Genomic DNA, 21,832 nt, shown 5'->3' with positions numbered 1-21,832 from the left:
TATGGGGTTTCACACATTGAAAGGAGACATAGAAACACTCAGCATCCATTTCAGACCCAGTTTCTAAATAGAATCACAGCTCACCAGATACAAGTATCTTCTTGCATTACCAATTACCCTTGTATTACCAATCATTTTCATAATGCTCCCAGAAGAATTCATTATTTTGAATACACTGTTAGAGGAAGAGTCAGAAATAGCTCATGTATGCAGAACGTTTTCAGGTTCACCAAACGTTAAGTGTCTGAGCCATGTCAACGAATGGCTTCTTAATGAAACTCTTTGCCACGTATGAACCTTTAGCCCTTTACATTAATGCCATCCTTAGTGTCCTTGTACCAGTTGCCTCAGCTCTAAAATGCAAATACCCTTAATCTGTAATAGGGGCACATCATTGTGCACACAGTTCAAACTCCAGCCTTTAGTAATTAGCAATGTCTGCTCACTAATAAGTGGGTCTGTCTCCAGAGTCTTCCAAGAACTTCAGATCAGCCTCTCTGAAGTCAGTGGGACTATTTAAATTCTTGTGAAAGCTGCAATCTTCTGTTTGTTTTAACCTTTCTCTAAAACGAATAACTTATGCAAATACAAACACATCTTACAATTCTGCATGGAACTGTATAATCTTTTAAGATGCCCATCGGGAAAAATCTTTTACTTGAAAGTACCGTACACATTCCAATGCTAGCAACATCAGAAGGGAGGCTCTTCTAGAAGGCATGTTTCTCCTGACATGTTAGTTCTCTGCATGTGGCAGGGGCACAGACACAACTATTCTACACATGAATCCTAGAGCTGACACAGTCCCATGAAAATGGCACCATGCACTAAAAAAAAAAAAAGTCATTGTTGACTTACAAGAGCTAGGATTAAATTTCTGAGCCTTACAAGTCCAGTTTGCTGGAAATCACAGAGTTGGAGAATAATAAAATCAGTCTTTGCACCTGTTTCAACCCAAGACTAAAACATTTTATGAACTAGGACTACCGAAGGCACACATCAGCACTATAAGTCATTGTCTAGAGATTTAAATATCAGAAATTAAAGCAGCCTGGTGAGGGAATTGCTGCTTATATCCCAGAGCTGTGTCATCTCTCTTAAGACTGCAATTGGGAATTTCCTTGATGCACAAACAATGAATGAAGGCAACCACATAGGTTGTCAAGGGATGGTAAAAAAAAAAAAAATCCAACAGAAAAAGTAAGTGAAAATATATAAATTTTACCAAAGGCTAAAAACTTCACCAACCTAGTCAGTTCTCCCATTAACCAATTTCTGAACTTTCCCTGTATACATATTGTCATCACAACCAGCTATGAGAAGGAGCTGAAGGCATTAAATCTCCTCTGCCAATGGATGCAGAAAACAAATCAGCTGTACTGAGCTACAGACAGTGAGAGCTCTTGTAAATTTACAGGTGTGCAATGCAAACAGCAATTGTTTCACAGCTTGTACACCAGCAACTGGCCTCAAGGCTGTCTTCCTAACTGATGTTCTTTCACCTGCTGTAAAACAAATCTGCCCAAAACAATATAAATTTAAATAGCTGTACTGTCTAATGTTTACAAAAACCTTTATCCTTGAACACTGAAAAAGAAAGACCTAAAAGCAGGGAGAGCATGACATACAAGATACCCATAGAAGTTCCAAGATGGTGAATCCCTGGTTTACTGAAAATCTCATGTATGCATCAGGGTTCATTCATGCCCATGCTGGGAACCTGAGGTCTAGTTGGAGGTTGAGAAGAGAGAAAAGGACTCCATAGCACAGACCATGGGGACATTTGGATTTCTGAATGAGTGCTGTGGGTGCCACAGCTTCTGGTTGCTTGTTTCCCTGCTCCCCAGATCAGCCTGCCCCCGAACAGAAATAAATAACCTATGTACACACTTCACTTCACAAGGAAGCTGTGTAAAAGTCAAATCCAGTAGAATTAAATTGATTCTTTAAAAGCACATTGAGGTGAAAAAGAAGCAGAAAAAGCATCCATCATACTTCTAGCTTCCTCTTTCACCTCTATGTGTTGTATTTAACTAATTTTTGCTCAGAGTACACTTACTGAAATCACTTTTTAAATTGTTTATTTATTAAATTTGTTGGCATATTTATTTTGCTCAGGACAACCCAAAGCAACTTACAGCAGACTTCCTCTACTACGTAAACAGATATTAAGTTACTGTGCTTCACCCACCCTCTGATTCAGATCTATAATTTGGGGGCAAATCTTCCCAGCCCATCTGAATCAACTTTTGTAAGGATAACTGTGATGATGTTTGTGAAGTGCTTACGAAAACTAAGCCAAATGTGTCTGATATGAAGTCTGAAGGCGATTTGCAAATTTGAAGGAGGTCTAACAAGTTTCTGGTTCAAAAGGTTTGCACTCTAATTTCTCGGAGAGTCTCAGAAATTAGCAAGCTTTGTGTAAAGACATGATCAGTTATGCAAGAATAAAAAGGACGCTATGAAGATTAGAGATCAATTAAGGGGAATCTCAATGTAACTTCACTGACACTCTGAAAACAATTATTAATTGAGATCAACTCTCAAGAGAGTAATACTACATTCACATGAACGTAAGAGAAATTCATTAAGTATTTCTATGGAGTTTATTCAGGAAAAGCATGGTTTTTTGTAAGAAAAGGCATGCGTAACATTGAACATGACCCTCTTGGGGGAAATGCAATCACTGAACCCAAGACAACAACACCCTCAATCCAACAAAATCAAATGGCATGATCTTTTGATTTATGCCAGGTAAACAAAAAAGTCAGAGGCTTCGCTAAGAGTCTCATTTTGCTAATTGCCCCAGACCTGGGAACCATGCACTGTGTGGAGGAGGAGGAGGAGGAGGAGATGGTGGTTCTGTCTCCATTCTGGAGGGATGAACTGCCAGGACCTTCTTCAGGACCCTCCTGGCCAGAGAACGCAGCACTGCCACCTTCTTTTGAGTCAGAGAATACATCTCTGAGTCCCACAGTGCCTCAGTCTCATCAGCTCTGTTGGAGCAATACTGCAAAAGTGAGGACCCTTTAACAAACAGGCAGCTCCTCTGGAGAGGGAAGGGTTACTACACAGGACAGGTCCCATCAACCTATGTAAACCTTCAGTTTGATCTAGGTGCTTGAGAGGACAACAGCTTGTAAAGCTGCCTCAGCAGAACTCTGGGAGCTTTCCATGGTCCTGCAGGTACTCCGGATTGCTGACTCAAGCCACAGATGAGGGCACGGTCTGACTTCCCACGTGGGCCTCGAGCTCTAACAGAATAGGACGTTAATCTTATTGACCTCCCAGCAAAGACTGGGAGATCTGAGATCTTCCTAGTCCTCTGTGAAGTGTGGAGCTGCTCATATAGCTGAAGGCAGCCAAATTCTCAATGACTGAATTCCTCAAATGTCCCTCATTTTAAAAGATGAGACTATACATTTTTGACCCTTTCAACTTGTCTCCAGTGAGGGAACCAGGCATTACATGCTGTTCTTTGTAACCCCTTTTTCTGATTTTTAATGGATGCTCAATCCTTGATCAAAATAACAGAAGGGAGTATTTGACATTTCCCCCATAAGTAGTTTCCCCCATCAAAATGGCAGCTTCCCCCAGCAGCTTTTTCATTCACCTGGAAAAAGTTGGTAGCCATTTTAAACAGAAAGGGGGCAGGATTTAAGGATCCCCATTCCTACACGCCTTTCCTCCACTGACAGTATTCTCCTGAAACTGCTTTTTATTTAGGTACCTGGGGGGGGGGGGCATTTAGAAAATGTTGCACACAGAGAGAATGTCATACACAACTGTGTGTGGTTTTTAGTTTAGCCCTAAACTGGGGACCAGAACAGGTTTGGGGGGTTTAGAGGGAAGAGGGAGGGAAGTCCCATTGCATGAGCAGACCTCGTTCCCTGCATGCATACCCCACTTAGCACTACACTGAACTCAATTCATAGTAACAAAAGCTTCACAAAATGATGAAGCAAGATTGCAGTGGAAGGCTGAAAATAGCAGCTCAAATGTTGATATAATTAAGTGTTACAACATGTTGTGGACATCCATAGTAAACAGAAGCTGGGCACTAACTGTCAGGGAAGTCATAGGTTGGCACTATCTGGTAAATGTCCATGACCCACACTCACCAACACACCTAACAACAATCTCATTAGCAGCAATGAATATATTGCCAGGGCAGCAGGAATATCCTCACAACAGAAGTGCTGCCTTGAATGAAAACATCTAGACTCCACATAACAAATAAGAAAAAAAAAATCTGAATCTTAATTGCATGCACATCCACACAAGTTATTATGCAAAGAACCTAAAGCACAATGAATTGAAGCATAGGAATTTCCATCAGGCCCCATCTATTAGATGCTGCACATATCAAGAGCCAGTGGCCTGTTTTACAATATGTCAAGCTCATTCTTCTGTGTACTTCCATTTTGCCCGAATCTAGTCATCTTTGGGGTTGGACAACACAGCTTGTTTCACATTATTAGCATCCAGTAATGCTTATCCAAACAGTATTTCAAGCTAACATACAATTTGGATAAAGGCTGCATTCCTTTGCTGACATTAATCTAAGTTAAAGTTTAAGTTCCAGCTGAATCCACTGGTTTTGGAACAATCTAGTTTGAAGGACATGCTGGACAGAGTACAGTGTGAACAGGCCAATTTGCTCAAATGCTTCTGAGAAGCATTTGATGGAGCCCCACTCCCTACTCCCCCAGTGCAACAGACCACCTAAAGCAAATAAATAACTTTTGGAACATAAATAGCAGCAGCAGCTGCTAGCGTTCTGTGCATGGTGCCAGTCCTCCCACAACAACCGCTACTACTACAGCTCACTTATTGTCTACGCCTCCCTCTCGCCTCGGGAAGAGAAAACCAACTCCCCCAATGCCTAAAAAATACAGCGCATTAATCCTTTTAAAAAAATGAGTAAAGCACAGAAAAAAATACAGCAATTGAAAACTTTAATTTTTTGAAAAAAAACACTGATGGAAAAGTTCAACAGAAGACAAATTAATGATCTTGCTGAACCAGGCTTGTTCTTTCTTCCACTGATTGCAATGAAAGTTTTGGGTTTTATTTTTTTAAAGTTCTGTTAAGAATGGTCACAAACTGGCATTTAAATGTACTATTTAAAAGGCTAAAATCCAGATGATTTTGAAGGAAAGAAGTAGCAAATTTTTAGACAATTTTTAAGATACTTATGAAATTGGACTAGCCTGTTCTATTACCTAGACCAATGAGCAACACTAGCACTCATTTTAGATGGCACACATTTTCAACTAGCTGATAGCACCAGAACAAAACAGGAAGCATTTTCTTGGAAAGATTGCAACCCAACGATCTAAGAAATGGAGCCAAATTTTGTCATATGCATTTTGGAAATTTTGTCATACATGTCTTCAGGTTTCTTGGTGTCGACCCTGTGATCCTGCCAATCAATCCCTTTAAAAACTCAGATGCAACACACAAGTAAACAAGTATATATTCTTTATGCACAAAGCAGCATATGGCAGCTTACCCAAAACATCACACTTGGCAGGTGAGGCCATAAGTGGCAGCTATCCTGGGCCTAGAGCCTAGAGCCTAGAGCCCAGCATCCCAAGGCCAGGCCTACAGAGAAGCACAGAATAAAGACCTTCTTGGCTAGTCTATCCTTGATTCCTGCTACAAGGTGGAAAGACCTCTATGCAGTCCTGTTTGCATGTATTAATATTTGCTTCTAATATTTGCTTCCCAGCATGACTTATCTCCCAGAGCTTTAGTTTGAAATGGAAAGGCAAGGATGGTTTTTTAAAAGGGTTAAACAAATCAATGGAGGATATAGCGATGTTCTAGCTCTGTTGCCAGGCCCAGTATGCCTCTGAATACCAGTTGCTGGGGAGCACATGTGGGGAAGGTGCTGTTGCATTCAGGTCCTGCTTGTGGGATTCCCTTGGGCATCTGGTTGGCCACTATGAGAACAGAGTGCCTTTGGCCTCATCCAGCAGGCATCTTCTTATGTTCCTAAGAATACAGGACAAGAAGACTTCAGAACCACTTTGGAATAACAGGGCTTGTGCGGCACATATTCCAATTCAGGGAGAAATTATTTGGTTGGAGCTGACCCCTGGATGTGAATTACTTTTCCAGGAGATCTTCATGGGGAAGAGAAACTAACGTCGCACTAGCCTTGCTCAATCCTTTATCACTCACATTGACTGCAAAACAGCAGCGACTAGCTATCGCGTGTAAGCCTTCTGCCAATATTTCTTACGCAAATAGACTATGGCTCTTTAAAAATGCATTTTGCCCCTGAGTACAATCAAATAGATTTTCTCCAAAGACCATTATGGACTATAAGCATCAATATTTTTACAACCAGATGACATACACGCAGATAGATAGGACAAGGGCTTTTTAAAACAAAGAATGTACTACAGCAGAATATTCAATATACTGATGCATTGCACATGGACATATATGTATACATTATCTCCATGTAACAATTTGCAGCACAATACTGTGCATGTACATTCAGAACAAAGTCCCAGAGAGTTCAGTATCACTTATGCCCAGGTCTCATAGCCAGACATGCAAATGCCTGCACATGCACAGACTCACATGAACACACACACACACACACATTGTACATATATATATTTGTATATTTAGCTTTAAGGCTAGGTCACATTTATTTACCATCATAATGATTATCATTTTGTTAGGGTGTGGGGGTGTGTGGAGGAAGATCAATTGAATATTGCAAGAGATGCCTTTCAGTAGGATCCATGTCACTCAGCTTTTGCTCTTATTTCAGCATTTCATGGAGCATAGCCATTTATTTTCTCCAGTAGGACTGGGTGGAAAGCATTCACTTAGTAAAGGAGTGCACTCAAATATATCAGTTAATTGAGACTTAAGCTGCACCCAATGCCACTAGTTACTGAGAATCACGCTTTCTTTATTTCCATAGTCCATCCCCTTCATCTTCATAGCTGCATCTTGCATTCTGTTTCTGGGTCATGACAGACTCACAGTGTGGTAGATCAGGAAAGTAGGATGTTGTGAATTAGGGACACCTCCCCTCTCCCAATATCAACTTCTAAAATCAATTATAAGCTACATATAGAATCAATAAAAAGAAAAAAAGAATAACAGAAATCAAGTCTTCAAACAATTGTGCAATGCACAAATAATCACTAGAGTTGACATGTACAACACAGGTGCTTCATTAGGTGGTGATGGATACAGTACATGCCCCTGCTTCTTGTAGACAATATATCCATATAAATGCAAAGGAGAGTAGGTGAAGATGAAAAGATATAAAAGAATGGAAGAGAAAATCTGACTTATGTATGACTTCCATATTTGTCATGCCCTGTCCCAGAGCTTTCCAAACTGCGTATCACGGCACGTTAGTGTGTCAGCTGCAGTGTGTAGGTGTGTCGCATGAACATTCCCCATGCTCCTCCCAGGGCTGGAAAGGGTTCGTTAAACCTCCGGTTTGCTAGTAAAACTGAATTACTGTGTCGCAAAATGATGAATGTCTAAAAAGTGTGTCACCAGCATAAAAAGTTTGGAAAGCTCTGCCCTATCCCATCTAAAATGCAGGCTAGTTGTATGGCAACTTCTCTCAGAAGCTAACTGAATTAATGTAGTTTGCCTGTTCACCATATAAAGATTGTTATCTTAACTCCCTAGCCAAGCTACAATTTACAATCATGATTAAGGAAAGCAAGTAAAGTCAGGAAGATGCGAGTGGCTATCAAATGTGTGTCTCTGTTTTAGAGTTGGGGCTTTCTGTTTTGCTTTCTTTGTTATTAGATTGTTTAATGTGAAATGCTACTGAGATGGCAACGACTTTTGTCATGCATATTGGAGAATAAAATTAATTGACTGCACAATTAAAGGGCACTGGCTGAGCACACACTGAGGCATAAGCACTAGAGCCATAAAGCTGGGTCATCAAACCCATCAATTAAACCAGTAGTGCTATTTGTGAGCATAGCTGCTGGTGAGATTGCCTGGGGAACAATCTCAAGGCAAGTACAAGGCCTCTTATGCTATCTATTAAATATATATGACAGGCATATAGGGTGTTATGCGGGCATGCCTGGAATCTTATATGGTTTTGCCTTAAATGTACATATGCCCTAAGTGAATAATCATTATTTAGCATAGTTCTTGGAATTCTCCACAGATGCAGAAATGAACTGTTCAAAAATTCCTTGATGTCCATAGTGTCCAGTAAACCATTAAGTGCCTTTACAACATGTATCAGGAAGAGAAATAGATTCAGCAGGGAGTATATGTTAATATGCTGGGCAAGCATACACAAGAAAAGTCATATAAAACAAAACTACCATAACTAAGCCAATGTAGCCTGCTGATAGTGGACTATACCCTGAATTTGATAGGCTTTATTCAAATTGTATTTTTGTTTTTTGTTTCAAAGGAACTAATTTTCATATACAAAACTTGCAGATTTTAAAAAATATAATCTATATTTCTGCAGGCACCCAATGTAGCAGAATCACATACCTGGAAAACCTATAGAGATCTAACAATATTGATCCCTGGTCTAACACAAAACCATTCATAAGGTAACCCTCTTCATTCAGAACTAATTCTCCATATAGATAGATTTATTGATTTATTAACTGATGGGGCTTTTGAAGCAATGCGTGTCAGTAAAATACTTCAAACACTCAAGCAACAAAGACAACAAACACACTAGAGGAAAGGCAATCTAGAATTTTAGATCTGATATCTGTGGTAAGTGAACACTCATCTGAGGTCTATTTCAACTATAGCACCATTCAGTCCTCCCACAATGGCTGAATGTGTGCATCCCTGTGGTTAAAGAAGCTTAACTATACTTAAGACTGGTGTCTGAACTGACAGACCAGGACATCTAATGAGCTAAGAAGCAAAAATCAAAAGCTACAGTATGAGGTGAGCTTACAAACCAGAGAATGTACTAACTATGGTTTGGTATGGTGTCCGAATTGACAAAGCAGAATTATCTGAACCACAGAAGCAAAGAGTGTTGAAAGATGAAAGTAGATGGGAAAAGCAGCTTCACGCTATGGTTTACCTTAGATTATGGTTTTGGTTCTAAACTATGGTTAAGAATCTGGTTGGTGTGATATTTGAAGTGAGTCTCCTTCCTAATATTTAAATCTGCCCTACATTTCAAGTATTTCTTACTCTGGGGATGTCATGTTGAATTCTATGAATACAGATCAGGATTATTTAGGGTTGCTGTCCAGAAGGTGGGAGGGTTAGCTGGGATTAAGTAGCCATTGCTCATTTCAGTATACAGGCATTCATTTATACAAGCCTTTGTATTTAAAACCAGCTCTTGGCTTCCACAAATATAGAATTGAGGGATGGGAGATGATACCATCTGGGAAACAAAAATACCAGCTGTGCCAATTTAGAAAAGGCCAGGTGGCAAACATAGGATTATACCAGAGTAAGAGGTTTGTGGGTTACAGTCAGACTATAATCCTATCCCACTGACCCAGTTGTTGCAGAATCAAGGATATTTTGCACATTCAGCATTGTGCAGACTTACGTCCACACCTGAAAACACAGCAGTTGATACATATGGGCTTAATTTACGGCTATTTTCTAGCTCAGTTTCTGAATTTGACCTACTTATTAAGTAAGAAGGGCCAAGATCATTATCACAGAAAACCACAGTTTACAGTAATTGAGAAGAACAGAAAGTGATCAGTAAGTACAGAGCTGTAACAGAGTCATAAGTCTGGATACAGGCCCTGTTAAACTTGTTGCAACACTGCCAACCTATTCAGGCCAAAAAAGCATCAATGGAGGCCTTACATACGCCTTTTTCTGGAACCATAATTTCAAGAGCATTATTCTGACCAGGGGCAGAAAATAGACTTTACAACAGAAATTAGACTCTAAAACACAGTAAGTGTTAACACTGGGCCATTTCACATTTATGTGCCCATTACACACATTTATGGCAGCCTTTGTAGTACTTGTAGCCAACCTCCACTTACTCATAGAAATATCCCATTCATCTATTTCAGAAACTCTAGGGGACATTCCCTGGACACACTGTCACTGACTTGAAAGCTGCCATCTTCTAAAAATGATATTTCAGAAGGAAAATTCCAGTGAAATAGCTCAATTAGAACTAATACCAAGGTTCGATTTTATTTGTTTGGGCATCAAGACAAATAATGGTTTTCCTGTTCCACTACGGGAAACTGAATTTTCTACATTCCATTGCCATTTAAATCCACTGCTTACTTTCTCCTATCTATACCTCCCAACAACACTTCGTGCATCTAATAAGGGGGCTCTAGTCCATCAAATCTTATGGCACAATCAACTTGTCATTGTTTTGTCAACTTGTCTTGTTTTGTCAAGATAGTCATTAACAGTAGTTGTTGTTTTTTAACAGTCTTGTCCACAAACTCCCTCCAAAGCATGCTTAACATTCCAGATGAGTTAATCACAGAAACACAGAATTGTAGAGTTGGAAGAGATCCCATGGGTCATCTAGTCCAGTGTTTCCCAACCTTGTGCCTCCAGCTGTTTTTGGACTACAATTCCCATCATCCCTTGCCACTGGTCTTGCTAGTCAGGGATGATGGGAGTTGTAGTTCAAAAACAGCTGGAGGCACAAGGTTGGGAAACACTGATCTAGTCCAACCCCCCTGCAATGCAGGAACCTCAGCTAAAGCATCCATGACAGATGGCCATCCAACCTCTGCTTAAAAACCTCCAAGGAAGGAGAGCCCACAACCTCCCGAAGGAGTCCTTTCCACTACTGAATAGTTCTTACCATCAGAAAGTTCTTCCCGGTGTTTAGTCGGAATCTTCTTTCTCTTAACTTGGTTTGAGTCCTACCCTCTGGAGCAGGAGAAAACAAGCTTGCTCCATCCTCCATATGACAGCCCTTTAGATTTTTGAAAGTGGCTATCATATCTCCTCTCAGTCTCCTCTTTTCAGGCTAAACATACCCAGCTTTTTCAACTGTTCCTCATAAGGCTTGGTTTCCAGAACCTTGACCATCTTAGGCCCTCCTCTGCACATGTTCCAAATTGTTGATATCCTTCTTAAATTTGGGCACCCAAAACTGGACACAGTATTCCAGTTGTGATCTGACCAAGGCAGAACAGAGCAGTACTATTACTTCCCTTGATCAGGACACTATACTTCTGTTGATGTAGTCTAACAGAGCATTATCTTTTTTTCTTCTTCTTTTTTGCTGCTGTATCATACTGTTGACTCAAGTTAAGCTTGTGGTCTACTAAGTTCCCTATATCCTTTTCAAATGTACTACTGGCAAGACATGTGCCCCCCATCTTATAATGTTGCAGCTGGCTATTCCTATCTAAGTGCAAAATCTTACATTTGTCCCTATCGAAATTGGTTTTCTTAGTTTTGACCAAGGGCGGGGTATAAATAATAAATTATTGTTATTATTATACCTGGCTCCCTGTCCAGTGCCTACCTTTCTTTGCCTCCCCCAGACTACCTATCTGTCAGTTACCAACATTCTGCCTACCTGCCTTGCACATGGCTATGCTTCAGACAACTTGTCCTTAAACACATCAGTTTTGCTTCATCCTAATAACATAGGGTGTGTAGTTAGGAAACTGGGTAATTAAAAGCATGTTTATACAAAACATGTTTATACAGAGTCAGGGGTAGCTCTCCAGATGTTGTGGACTGCATCTCCCATCAGCCCCAGCCAGGATGCCCAATAGCTAGGGATGGCAGCAGCTGTAGTCCACAACATCTGGATGGCACCATGTTGGCTAACTGTCCACTAAGAAATGTGCTTTGGACTGCAGCCATTGAGGCAGCAAAGTTCCATTTTAATTTAAATCATTTTATGAAAAGGTAGTCATTTAGTCATTGTTACATGTAAGCTCAAATACATCCATTGCAGAAAAGTTCTCCATACTTGGTAGTGAGCCACATTTAATCATTTCATTTTCTAACTAAATGTAAAACAGACTCCCTAAGTAATAAAAAAAAGACAGACTTGATTGTTTGGAATTTTAGCATGTGGCTGACATCCCAAATATGTAGGAATGGTCATGTTCACCACTGTTGGTCTAGTCTATTTGGCAGGAAAGCTGCTGTTCCACGTTCCACATGCCACAGAGTATTCAGCGTTACCACCTCACATTTCTGTTCATCGCTTGCGTATAAATATATTCCCTATAGGAAGAAATCCTCAAATGATTAGTTGTTTTCGATTCTCAGTCATAGACTCAGAAAGTACTGTAATCCCAGTTCTGCTTTATGAACTGGCTATCAAAAGATGTGAATAATACATAGCTGCTTGCTGACTGAACCCCTATTTTTCTGTTTTCCAAACTCTGGGTCAATTAGGACTGCTTCATACAACTATTTTTAATAAAGTGTAATAATTACCATATGGTCCCCATTCTGCTTATCCAAAGTTTGTGCTGTAAAGTGATCTAGTTAAAAAGTGCCTCCTCATGATAAAATGACAAATATCACAACCCTGAGTTCCAGTAGCAGAGATCCAGTAGCAGTGGACAGAGAGGAGGGAGCAGTGGTGCTTATGCTTAGAAGGAACTAGGCTCAAGACTCACAACTGAGTCTAAACCCAACACCCAGGAATCCACTGAGCTTCAGCTCTCAAGTCTGGACCCCCAGAGACTGCAGTCATCAAGTCTGGATCCATCAACAAGTGGCATCCTCACCCCCACATCCACTCCCTCTGCAGAGGCAGCTTGCCAGGCCAGGCAGTGTGCAACACCATGAAATGCTATAGTCCAGGCCAGAAAGCTGCCCCTTTAAGTTTCTGCTTAAACTTTCTTCTCAATGAATAGGTGAGCTTGTGCTACCTCAGATGGCAGAATATTTTTATTTTTTTTTGGGGGGGGGGAATACTGTTTTTCCAAACCAAAATAAAAAAACTAACAAAAGATTTTTAAAAAACCTAACATGTCTGAGGAAAGTGATCTAACCCAGCCCTCCCTCTGCTATGCTAGCTTTTTTATGTGCAGGTAATATTTTAATAAGGGACACAGGTGGTGCTGTGGGTTAAACCACAGAGCCTAGGGCTTGCCAATCAGAAGGTCGGCGCTTCGAATCCCCGCGATGGGGTGAGCTCCCGTTGCTCGGTCCCTGCTCCTGCCAACCTAGCAGTTTGAAAGCACGTCAAAGTGCAACTAGATAAATAGGTATCACTCCAGCAGGAAGGTAAACGGCGTTTCCGTGCACTGCTCTGGTTCGCCAGAAGCGTCTTAGTCATGCTGGCCACATGACCCAGAAGCTGTACGCCAGCTCCCTCGGCCAATAAAGCGAGATAAGCGCCGCAACCCCAGAGTCGGCCATGACTGGACCTAATGGTCAGGGGTCCCTTTACCTTTACCTAATATTTTTATGGAGAATCACTGACTCAAGTGTCCACTTGCTGTCTGAAGTGGAAGTTTCCAGACACAGGTATACTATCTCAGCAAGTATTACGTTTCCATCCAGCTAGTTCCTGAAGTTGCTTTCACTCAACAACCAGGTCCAATTCATTCCCAAGGTCTAGAGTGGGGATGAGAAGCGATCATGAGAGCGGAAATTGGCAAGAGGGCATGTTGGGGAGTTGACGTTGCCCATTAACTCCCAACTCCCTTTTCGAAGCAGCCCTGGCCAAGACCAGCTGATTACAAAGGGCTTATGCAAATTGACCTCTTGGATAATGAGATCAGTAAAAACTGTACAGAGAACAGAATGATTCAATATTGAAACTATATTTTGAGGGTTGGTTTGGAAAAGAGAAAGTAGCTGTGCTCTATGAATGTGGCCCACTTTGAACTGAATTTTCACAGAATGTGGATATTTGGAAACAGATGCCTATCAGTGCAACAAATAAACAAACAAATTTCATACCAAGCATGCAGACGGGAAATATGAAAGGCAGGCAGGCTCCACAAAAGCTGATGTCAGAAAGTCACGATCCTTTTTCGTGCCAGAAAATAACTTTTGACAAGACTATTATACCAGCCAGCATTAAGGATAAAGCAAAAGGAAGTCATTTGATAACCGCATAATAAAAGTGTCTCTATTAACACAGGGTCACAACCCTGATGTAGCCAATCTTTTGTGCGCTCTTCTGCCTGGAGGACTCAAATTTGCCAACAGCTGTTCCAAAAGCCGCACAAGGGTTAAAGGGGGCCAAAGACACTGCAATAAAAAAGAGTTAACCATTTTGATTTAATTTGCAACTTGCAGAAGCAGTGCTTTCGGCAATAACACAGTGTTCTGGATACCTCCTGTGTAGCTGCTAAAAGAAAACATGAAGAGACAATCTATGCCACAACGATCACGACATTCTGTTTTGATACGGATCAGGTTTCTCCTCTGCAAACAGAAGAGGGCATCCAATGGATTGCAGACATGTTTTAAGGACTTCACGCCTCTGCCTGCCTAGTATCAGAATTTTATTCTTACGATCCTAACAAGATGTGGCAACAGCTACTTCCTTAGACAGCTTTTTTAAAGGGTTAACCAGGGTGGGCAGCCCACACCCCATGGCCTAATTTCACGTGGGTTGCAATGACCGGGTGGCAGGGGAAACAGGGGGGAAGGAGCTGGTAGAAAGATATAGAAGGTGTCCACTTTTAGCTCAGAAAACCACCCCCACTGCCAGTATGCTGGCCTGGCAGTTTGTCCCTAAAGGAGTGCATCCCTTAACAGAAAAAAGAAGTTGCCCACTCATGGGTTAGATAAGCCATACAATAAGTTGTATTGACTGATAGAATGAAATGAAATCAATAACTGTGTGTTCTTACACACCTGTACATACTCAGAAGTAACCCAACTGATTCCAGCAGGGCTGGATCCCAGATAAGTAAATATGCTTAGAATTGTAGATTTACTTTTTCTAATAAGATCAGATCAGTTCAAATCCTAGAAGGCGATGGCCTAAAATATGAAGAGAACAGTACAACCTGAAAGCATTGTACTAGCCTTCCATACTAATGTTGTTGTTGTTTTAAAAGGAATGGTTTCCTAAGAAAAACTAGAGATCCTGTTATTTATACACCATGTTTTCCATATGTGCATGTCAAGAGGAAAGCCCTTACTCAGAAAATCAGACCACTGTGAGGTTCATGTGGTATTTTAACTATTAATCCTGACACTCTTTCTAGCCAATAAAGGCATTTCACACACATCTTGGGGAGGGATGGGTGGGTGTTTCTCACTTCCCAGCTCCTGACAATTTATTATTTTCTATATAAACTGTACAACCAAGTCCAAGCATTCCATGTAATAAAGAGATACAGCTTTCCTGGACCATCTTTTGGCTCTACTCTACAAAAGAACATTACAGCCTCCCACCAAGAGTACATAATTGTTCCCACTTAAACAGCAACATGTGCTTCAAGATCTTGATGATAAATAACTGAAAGAGGAAATAGCCTTTTTATCGTGTGTGGGAAAGCATCCAACCACCAAATAATGTTTAAAAATAATAATCTGGCGAAGTAAAAGAAGAAGAAAATGGTGGGATGCAGTTGAGGTCCTTGTTCTCACAGAAGGTAGTTTGATCTAGCAAAAGAGACTGCTAGCTACAGCCTACACCCCCCCCCACACACACACCCCACACACCACCTTCCACTTTGTTCTGGAGAGTCCCCCAACTCTCTGGAGCTGATTTTAGGGGGAAGGTGGAAATAGGCAGAGATCTCATTCTCTCTCCTGTTAGCTTTCACTTCCACTCCAGCAGCAGCCATTCTGTGCGTGCAACAGTGCCAGATTCCACCCAGATCATTTCATAAGAGAATTATTTTGGTTCCCATTTTCGGCAGTGTATACATGCTGCAAAGCAGAGTGACTCGGCACCTCTGTATATATCTCATGTATTTGCTGGGACCTCGTTCAGCATCAAGGCCAGCTAATGCAGTATTAGCTGGACCTGGACCAGGACCAGCGACCTGTGTCAATCTATGTGATGCCAATAATAGCAGAACGGTGTTATTGAGGGCATGATTGTCCTTGTCCCCAAGCATGTATCTGGCTATGGGTTACACTACTGCTGCTTAAGCTGTATCCAAGGGTGTCATTCCGCCTCTCCTTGAAAAAGGGGCCAGCTTATGGTAGAAGGGCATGGTTTTCTTCCTGAGTCTGAATCAGCTGCTGCTGACGTACAGGGTTCAAGAAGACATAGGGAGGGAGCTGCAGGTGGTTTGAAACAGAATTTGATTTTAAAGATGTAAATTAGTCTTGTTAATCATTTCCCATATAAAAGTAATGTTTTTACTGCCCGTACTGGAATCTACTATATATAGGGAACCAACCAGCCAGAGCTGGGCTATGGATAGATTAGAGTACTGAGCCAGCCCTGTTTAAGGAACTAGCAGCAAGAGCTCATTGTGGATTTTACATTTTCCATCCATTCCTTTCTCTATGCTGTGGCAGTCTTCAGAGAGGAAGTAACAGTTGTAACCAAGGTTTGCCAACTGACACATCACACCAAACATGCTTTTTATTCTGGTGTTCCAGCCAGTCACAAGCTACTGTTTGTCAACCTGGATATACTGCCAAGCTTAATAAACTAAGGTTTGACATGATACATTATTTTAGCCTGCATGAATGTGACCAGAAGATGTAGGGCAATTTGAGGCAAAACAGACAGCGGTGGGTGAGTGTGGGACTTTTTTCAAAATAGGAGCAATGACATCATCTGCTAGAGTGCCAGTGGTGGACCTTGGCAACCAAATGAGCTGATAATAAGGCTTTCAAGTTTTACAATTGTTTGTGGCAGATTAGTATGGAGGCAGTCAGAGAAGAAGGCAAGCACACTATACAAGGGCAATCAGCAGGTCCTGATAAATTGGACATTATGCTACAGACTACTGCTTCTACTCTGAGTGTGTGTGTGTGTGTGTGTGTGTCATATAGATATAAAAAAGGTAAAGGACCCCTGACAGTTAAGTCCAGTCACGAACAACTCTGGGGTTGCGGTGCTCATCTCGCTTTACTGGCCGAGGGAGCTAATGTTTGTCCGCAGACAGTTTTTCCAGGTCAGTTTTTCCATGTGGCCAGCATGACTAAGTCGCTTCTGGCAAAACCAGAGCAGCACACGGAAATGCCGTTTACCTTCCTGCTGGAGCGGTACCTATTTATCTACTTGCACTTTTGGCGTGCTTTCAAACTGCTAGGTTGGCAGGAGCAGGGACCGAGCAATGGAAGCTCCCCCCGTTGCGGGGATTCAAACCACTGACCTTCCGATCATATAGCTATAGGCACACACAAATAACACAGCTCCCTGCATTTTTGCCCACCCTTGGTAGCAGGGTTGTGGGGGCTATTGGGACAGCACTTGCACTTCAAAAATTTCCATGACACCACTGAAAACAGGGTGGGGGGACAAATACTTCCCCTGCCATACTCATAGGGGCAAAACAACACTCATCATGAAAGCAGGCAAGCTCTGTAGAATTAAAATCTCAAGCTTCACGTAACAAGTGCTTGCTGACAACTGCTTTATTTTTATTATTATTATTTTAATATTAATCTGATACTATTATTTCAAGCCTGCATAAACTAGGAAAGATTACTTGCCTTTATTGTGGGAGCAGAAGGTGGCCCAGAGCCCCTGCTTTGTATACAACATGAAAAGGGAGGGGGGTCCAGAAGCTGGGCTAAGCGCCTTTCTGATTGCCCTCTCCCTCCTTACCAACACGGTTTAAGTTGCAGTCCTCAGTAAGGATCTGGGTGCCTTTCAGATGTAAATATTTTACAAGAGGATACCATAAGGGAGATGCAACTGTTTGTTTTTATTAGCAAAAAGAAAATCAATCTCTTCACATTGTACAGGGGTTTTATGGACGCCTGGTCTACAGCTCTCTGCCAATATTTAAATTACCTTAGCTCGGATTAACCTCTAAAAATTGCTCTAACTAAAGATGGCCTCTAACTATCGAGCATAATTTAAAGATGGCATAAAAGGAAAGCAAGGCTGCATGACACTGGTGTTATCAAGGATACCTTATGTAATGTTTGAATGAAAACAAAGGCTAAGCTAAGGGAGGAACGTTTGAGTTGCCTAATCAGCCATGATTGCATTTGAATATTTACATAAGAAATACTGTGTCTGGTAGAAGTTAATCATCAATATCTGTCTTAAAATCACAGAAGGGCAAATATAATCCCAATTGCTCCATGAACAGAACCAGTTTCCTGTATTACCCAGAATCCAATAATATTTAATACTTCTCTTGTAGGGTTCATCCTTAGTGTATTTTTCGTAAAGATGTGTTTGATTTGGTATTGTGCTGGCTTCATGGTTTTTCCTGCACTGTGATTTTTGCCAGTGCCTTTTGTGATTCGCTGTCCCCTGCAGGGGAGAGCTGAGCTGGCAGAGTTAACAGGGGCTGCAGGAGAAGCCTGGGCTGGCTTCATGGTTTTCCCCATGGTTTTTTGCATCTCTCTCTCTCACTCACACACACACACACACACACACACACACACACACACACTGATTCACAATATATTGCCAGGTCAAAAATTATGAAACCAATACCACAATATGGACTTCAAACCGATTTTGGACAATATATTGATATATCGCCCAGTCCTAGTGAGGAGTGAGGGGATGCAGCAAACTCATCTACACTAAAGGCAGGAACGCCAAGGAGGATGTGAACCAGAATATTTGATCTCATCTTTTGCGCTTCCCCCTCCCCTTTCCCTCAGACACAGAAAACCTTTTAATGGAAGAATATTTTTACATCACACACACACACACTTTTTCTTACCTGAAATGGTACTGTCCAAAATAAAGTGTTTTTTCTACTTAAATGCAAAAACTCATATTGGGCTGGTTGCAGCACAAGTTGTATTCTTAGTGAGAGTTCACTGAAGCAATTCCCCATATGGAAAGTGTTACCATTGGAATAAAAAGGCATGTGAATTTTGCAGACAATATCTGTGAGCAGGAGCTGACAGAAATCTTGTATCCCACTACGGATGAGCAGATGTCCCCTTCTGTTATTGTTTTGTGGGTTGGATTTGGCTCATGTTCCACTCCACCTGCCTTCCTATTTTAACTTGGAGAATTTCTAAAATCAATTTTGGAATTGGTACATGCCCAGTTTGCTGCACTTTACAGTCCCCATGCAGTCATACCAAGACTCCCTTTTGGTTCAGTTTTTAATTAATGCACATATGTGCTTGTGTACTTTGATAATCAATAACAATGGGGAGAGATGTGGCTGAAGACTGAAGCAAACTGCAGAATTAGACAAAGTACAGAAATAAAACAAAAGAGAGAGAAGAACTGCAAATCGCTAATGTGTCAGCGCCACTCTGCAAACAAGATCAGATTATTCAGCACCCCAAAATATACGGAGAAATTCAAATGGGGGGAATTTACTAAGCATCCCTATACCTACCCAAATAATCTTCCTGCTACATTGATGTGGATTTTTCATGTCAATGCCCATGAATCATTCGCAAGGATTAAAAACATGAAGAAAGAACAAGCTCTAACTATGAAGTATATTGACTTTATTCAGTGGAATCCAAGGATGCCCTATTATATGAGGCATGGCAAAGTGGCTTCAGGCACCAGATTAGAGAGTGACCAGCATTTCCCTATTTTAAAACTGAAGTTTATGCCCCCAAGAAGGGTGGGCCTGCTACTAACATTTTAGAATGACCTCTCCCAACCTGGTGCCTGCAACTCCTATCTGCTCCCACCAGTGTGGCCAATACTCATGAATGGAGGGAGTTGAAGCCCAAGCCATCTAAAGAGCACCAAGTTGATGAAACCTATCTTGACAGAAAGTCTAAGGGAGGGGTAGGCAACCTAAGGCCCATGGGCCAATCACCTTCTCAATCCAGCCTGTGGACGGTCCGGGAATCAGCATGTTTTTACATGAGTAGAATGTGTCCTTTTATTTAAAATGAATCTCTGGGTTATTTGTGGGGCATAGGAATTTGTTCATCCCCCCCCCCCAAAAAAAAATACAGTCCGGCCCACCACATGGTCTGAGGGATGATGGCTGAAAAAGGTTGCTGACCCCTGGTCTAAGGCCAACATTCAGTGGAAGTTACTTTCATAGACGAGGCTTAGGATTGGGGTACAAAACGCTCTTTGGCATGAGCTATCCGACTGTGAGTATTTAATATACATGGGAATTTTTCAGTGGAACAGAAGCCAACAGAGGCAATTATAATTTCCACTCACAGACAAGTAAACACACAAGTTTCAAGAAATGGCTTCAGGCCCTGAAGTACTAAGTTCCTTCTATGCTAGCCTCTTTATGCCAAGAAAAAGACTACAAATCTGTTTGTGGAGATGGTGGAGACAATACATTAAGCAAGCACTAGAAGCTTCCCTTTTCTGGTAATAAAAGTATAACACTATAAATTAAATCCTGATTAAATCCCTGAGGCCTAGAACAGCTACAGTAACTCAAAGGCACTCAATGGACACTAGCTTGACTAAAACTCACATATTCACATCCAAGTCTAACACTATTCATTGGACCACATTTTGTCTTTCACAACTTCGGGTCATACCAAGTTTCTCTCCATTATATTGTAAACATAATTATCCAGATAAAAGTTTATCTGGACACAGGCGTGAAAGAGTTTATGTCCAATTATTCAACACGGTCTTGAGTTTTCACTGTGTTCTTATTGTCAGGTTTGTCATCAGCTCCTAGCTGCAAAGGGCAGGGGGAGAACTAAACCCTCACAGGGGACTCTCTCCATCCCTGGGGCACTTTGAAGTCCAAATGGTGGCTGACCTTGTTTTGGATTCTCAGGCCTCACCCGAGGGTGCCAACTGGAAAGATGTTCAGGTTTTGTAGTCTTCCCTGTTTGGAATACCTCTCTGGAAGTTGCTTCCCCCAGTTGTTTGTCTTGGCTTCTGGTATGGGAGACCTCCACCAGTTGTGGCAGTCTGGGCTCGGCAGGGCTTCTGCTGCAGCTTCTTCTGCTCTCTCGCCTTTGGGGCTTGCTGCTCTCTTCCCTGGCTGCTGAGGAAGCACAGGTGAGTCAAAGCTTCTCCCTCCCTCTTTCAGCTTACTTTCACATTGTCCTCCTCTCATTCTGCTTTTTGCTTTCTTTCTTTTAGAGGCAAATCCTGGTGGGCTGATTAATGGGCCAAAACACTGCAAACCTTAGTAGTAGCAGCAGCAGTAGTAGTAGTAGTAGTAGTAGTAATGGAAGAAGACACCTGATTATTAAGAGGAACCATTATTTCTCAAATTTAGAGCCAGCTACAACTTATATTTCTTTCCCCTCATATTGTTAAATTGATTAGATGAGTCATTTAAGTTACATCTAGGCTTTCAGTTCTTTGCTCTAGGATGTTTTGATAGCTTTTTTTCACAATCTTAGCTACTAAGCCTTCACAGAACAGTATGTGTGTGTGACACGCGCACGCACACACACATGCACACACACATTCTAAGTGCTAGCAGCAGCATTTGAGGAAACTGGTATTAGATGTTTTTCAAGCCCTGCTGCAGTTTTCCCATATTACATATTTTTATATTTTATTCTGTTTTGGTTGAGCCTGTCAATAATGGTAGGTAGAAGTTTGGGAACGTTGATTCAGGTTTATGAGGGAATATATCCCATCTATCATAGGCAGAAATAGTCTCATAACCCAGTTGTGGATGATTTATTAGTTGCATGGATGATGCTTTCATTTTATATGGGCAATAAATAATTATAATGTTTATATAGAATGTATAAAATATTTTGCATTATATTAATTACTTTTATGATTCATTGTGGCAGCCCTAATATTTTCTTCAGGCACACTATTTATGTTATGCATTATGTAGGTGTGTATGTTTGTATTACATTTCTAGAT

The 21,832-nt window shown here is 41.3% G+C and overlaps 1 protein-coding gene across 15 annotated transcripts in view; it reads right to left on the bottom strand.

Moving 5' to 3' along the window:
* KALRN (kalirin RhoGEF kinase) overlaps positions 1 to 21,832 on the bottom strand; it is a 510,268-nt gene that overhangs the window by 404,992 nt on the left and 83,444 nt on the right. For 9 of the 15 annotated variants that reach the window (XR_014158556.1, XR_014158557.1, XM_081869922.1 and 6 more), the window contains exon 2: positions 20,757 to 20,987. The exons of 4 other annotated variants lie outside the window; for them this stretch is intronic. Coding sequence is in view for 9 of the 11 variants with exons in the window: in XM_081869922.1 (XP_081726048.1) it covers positions 20,757 to 20,987 (231 nt within the window). In the remaining 2 variants the exon portion in view is untranslated. The remainder of the gene's footprint in view (positions 1 to 20,756; positions 20,988 to 21,832) is intronic. 2 more of the 15 variants (XM_081869927.1, XM_081869931.1) reach the window with 1 other exon arrangement.

Source organism: Podarcis erhardii, assembly GCF_964252035.2.
Source record: "Podarcis erhardii genome assembly, chromosome: 1".
NCBI classification, from domain to species: Eukaryota; Metazoa; Chordata; class Lepidosauria; order Squamata; family Lacertidae; genus Podarcis; species Podarcis erhardii.
This window is presented reverse-complemented; position numbering and strand designations above follow the sequence as displayed.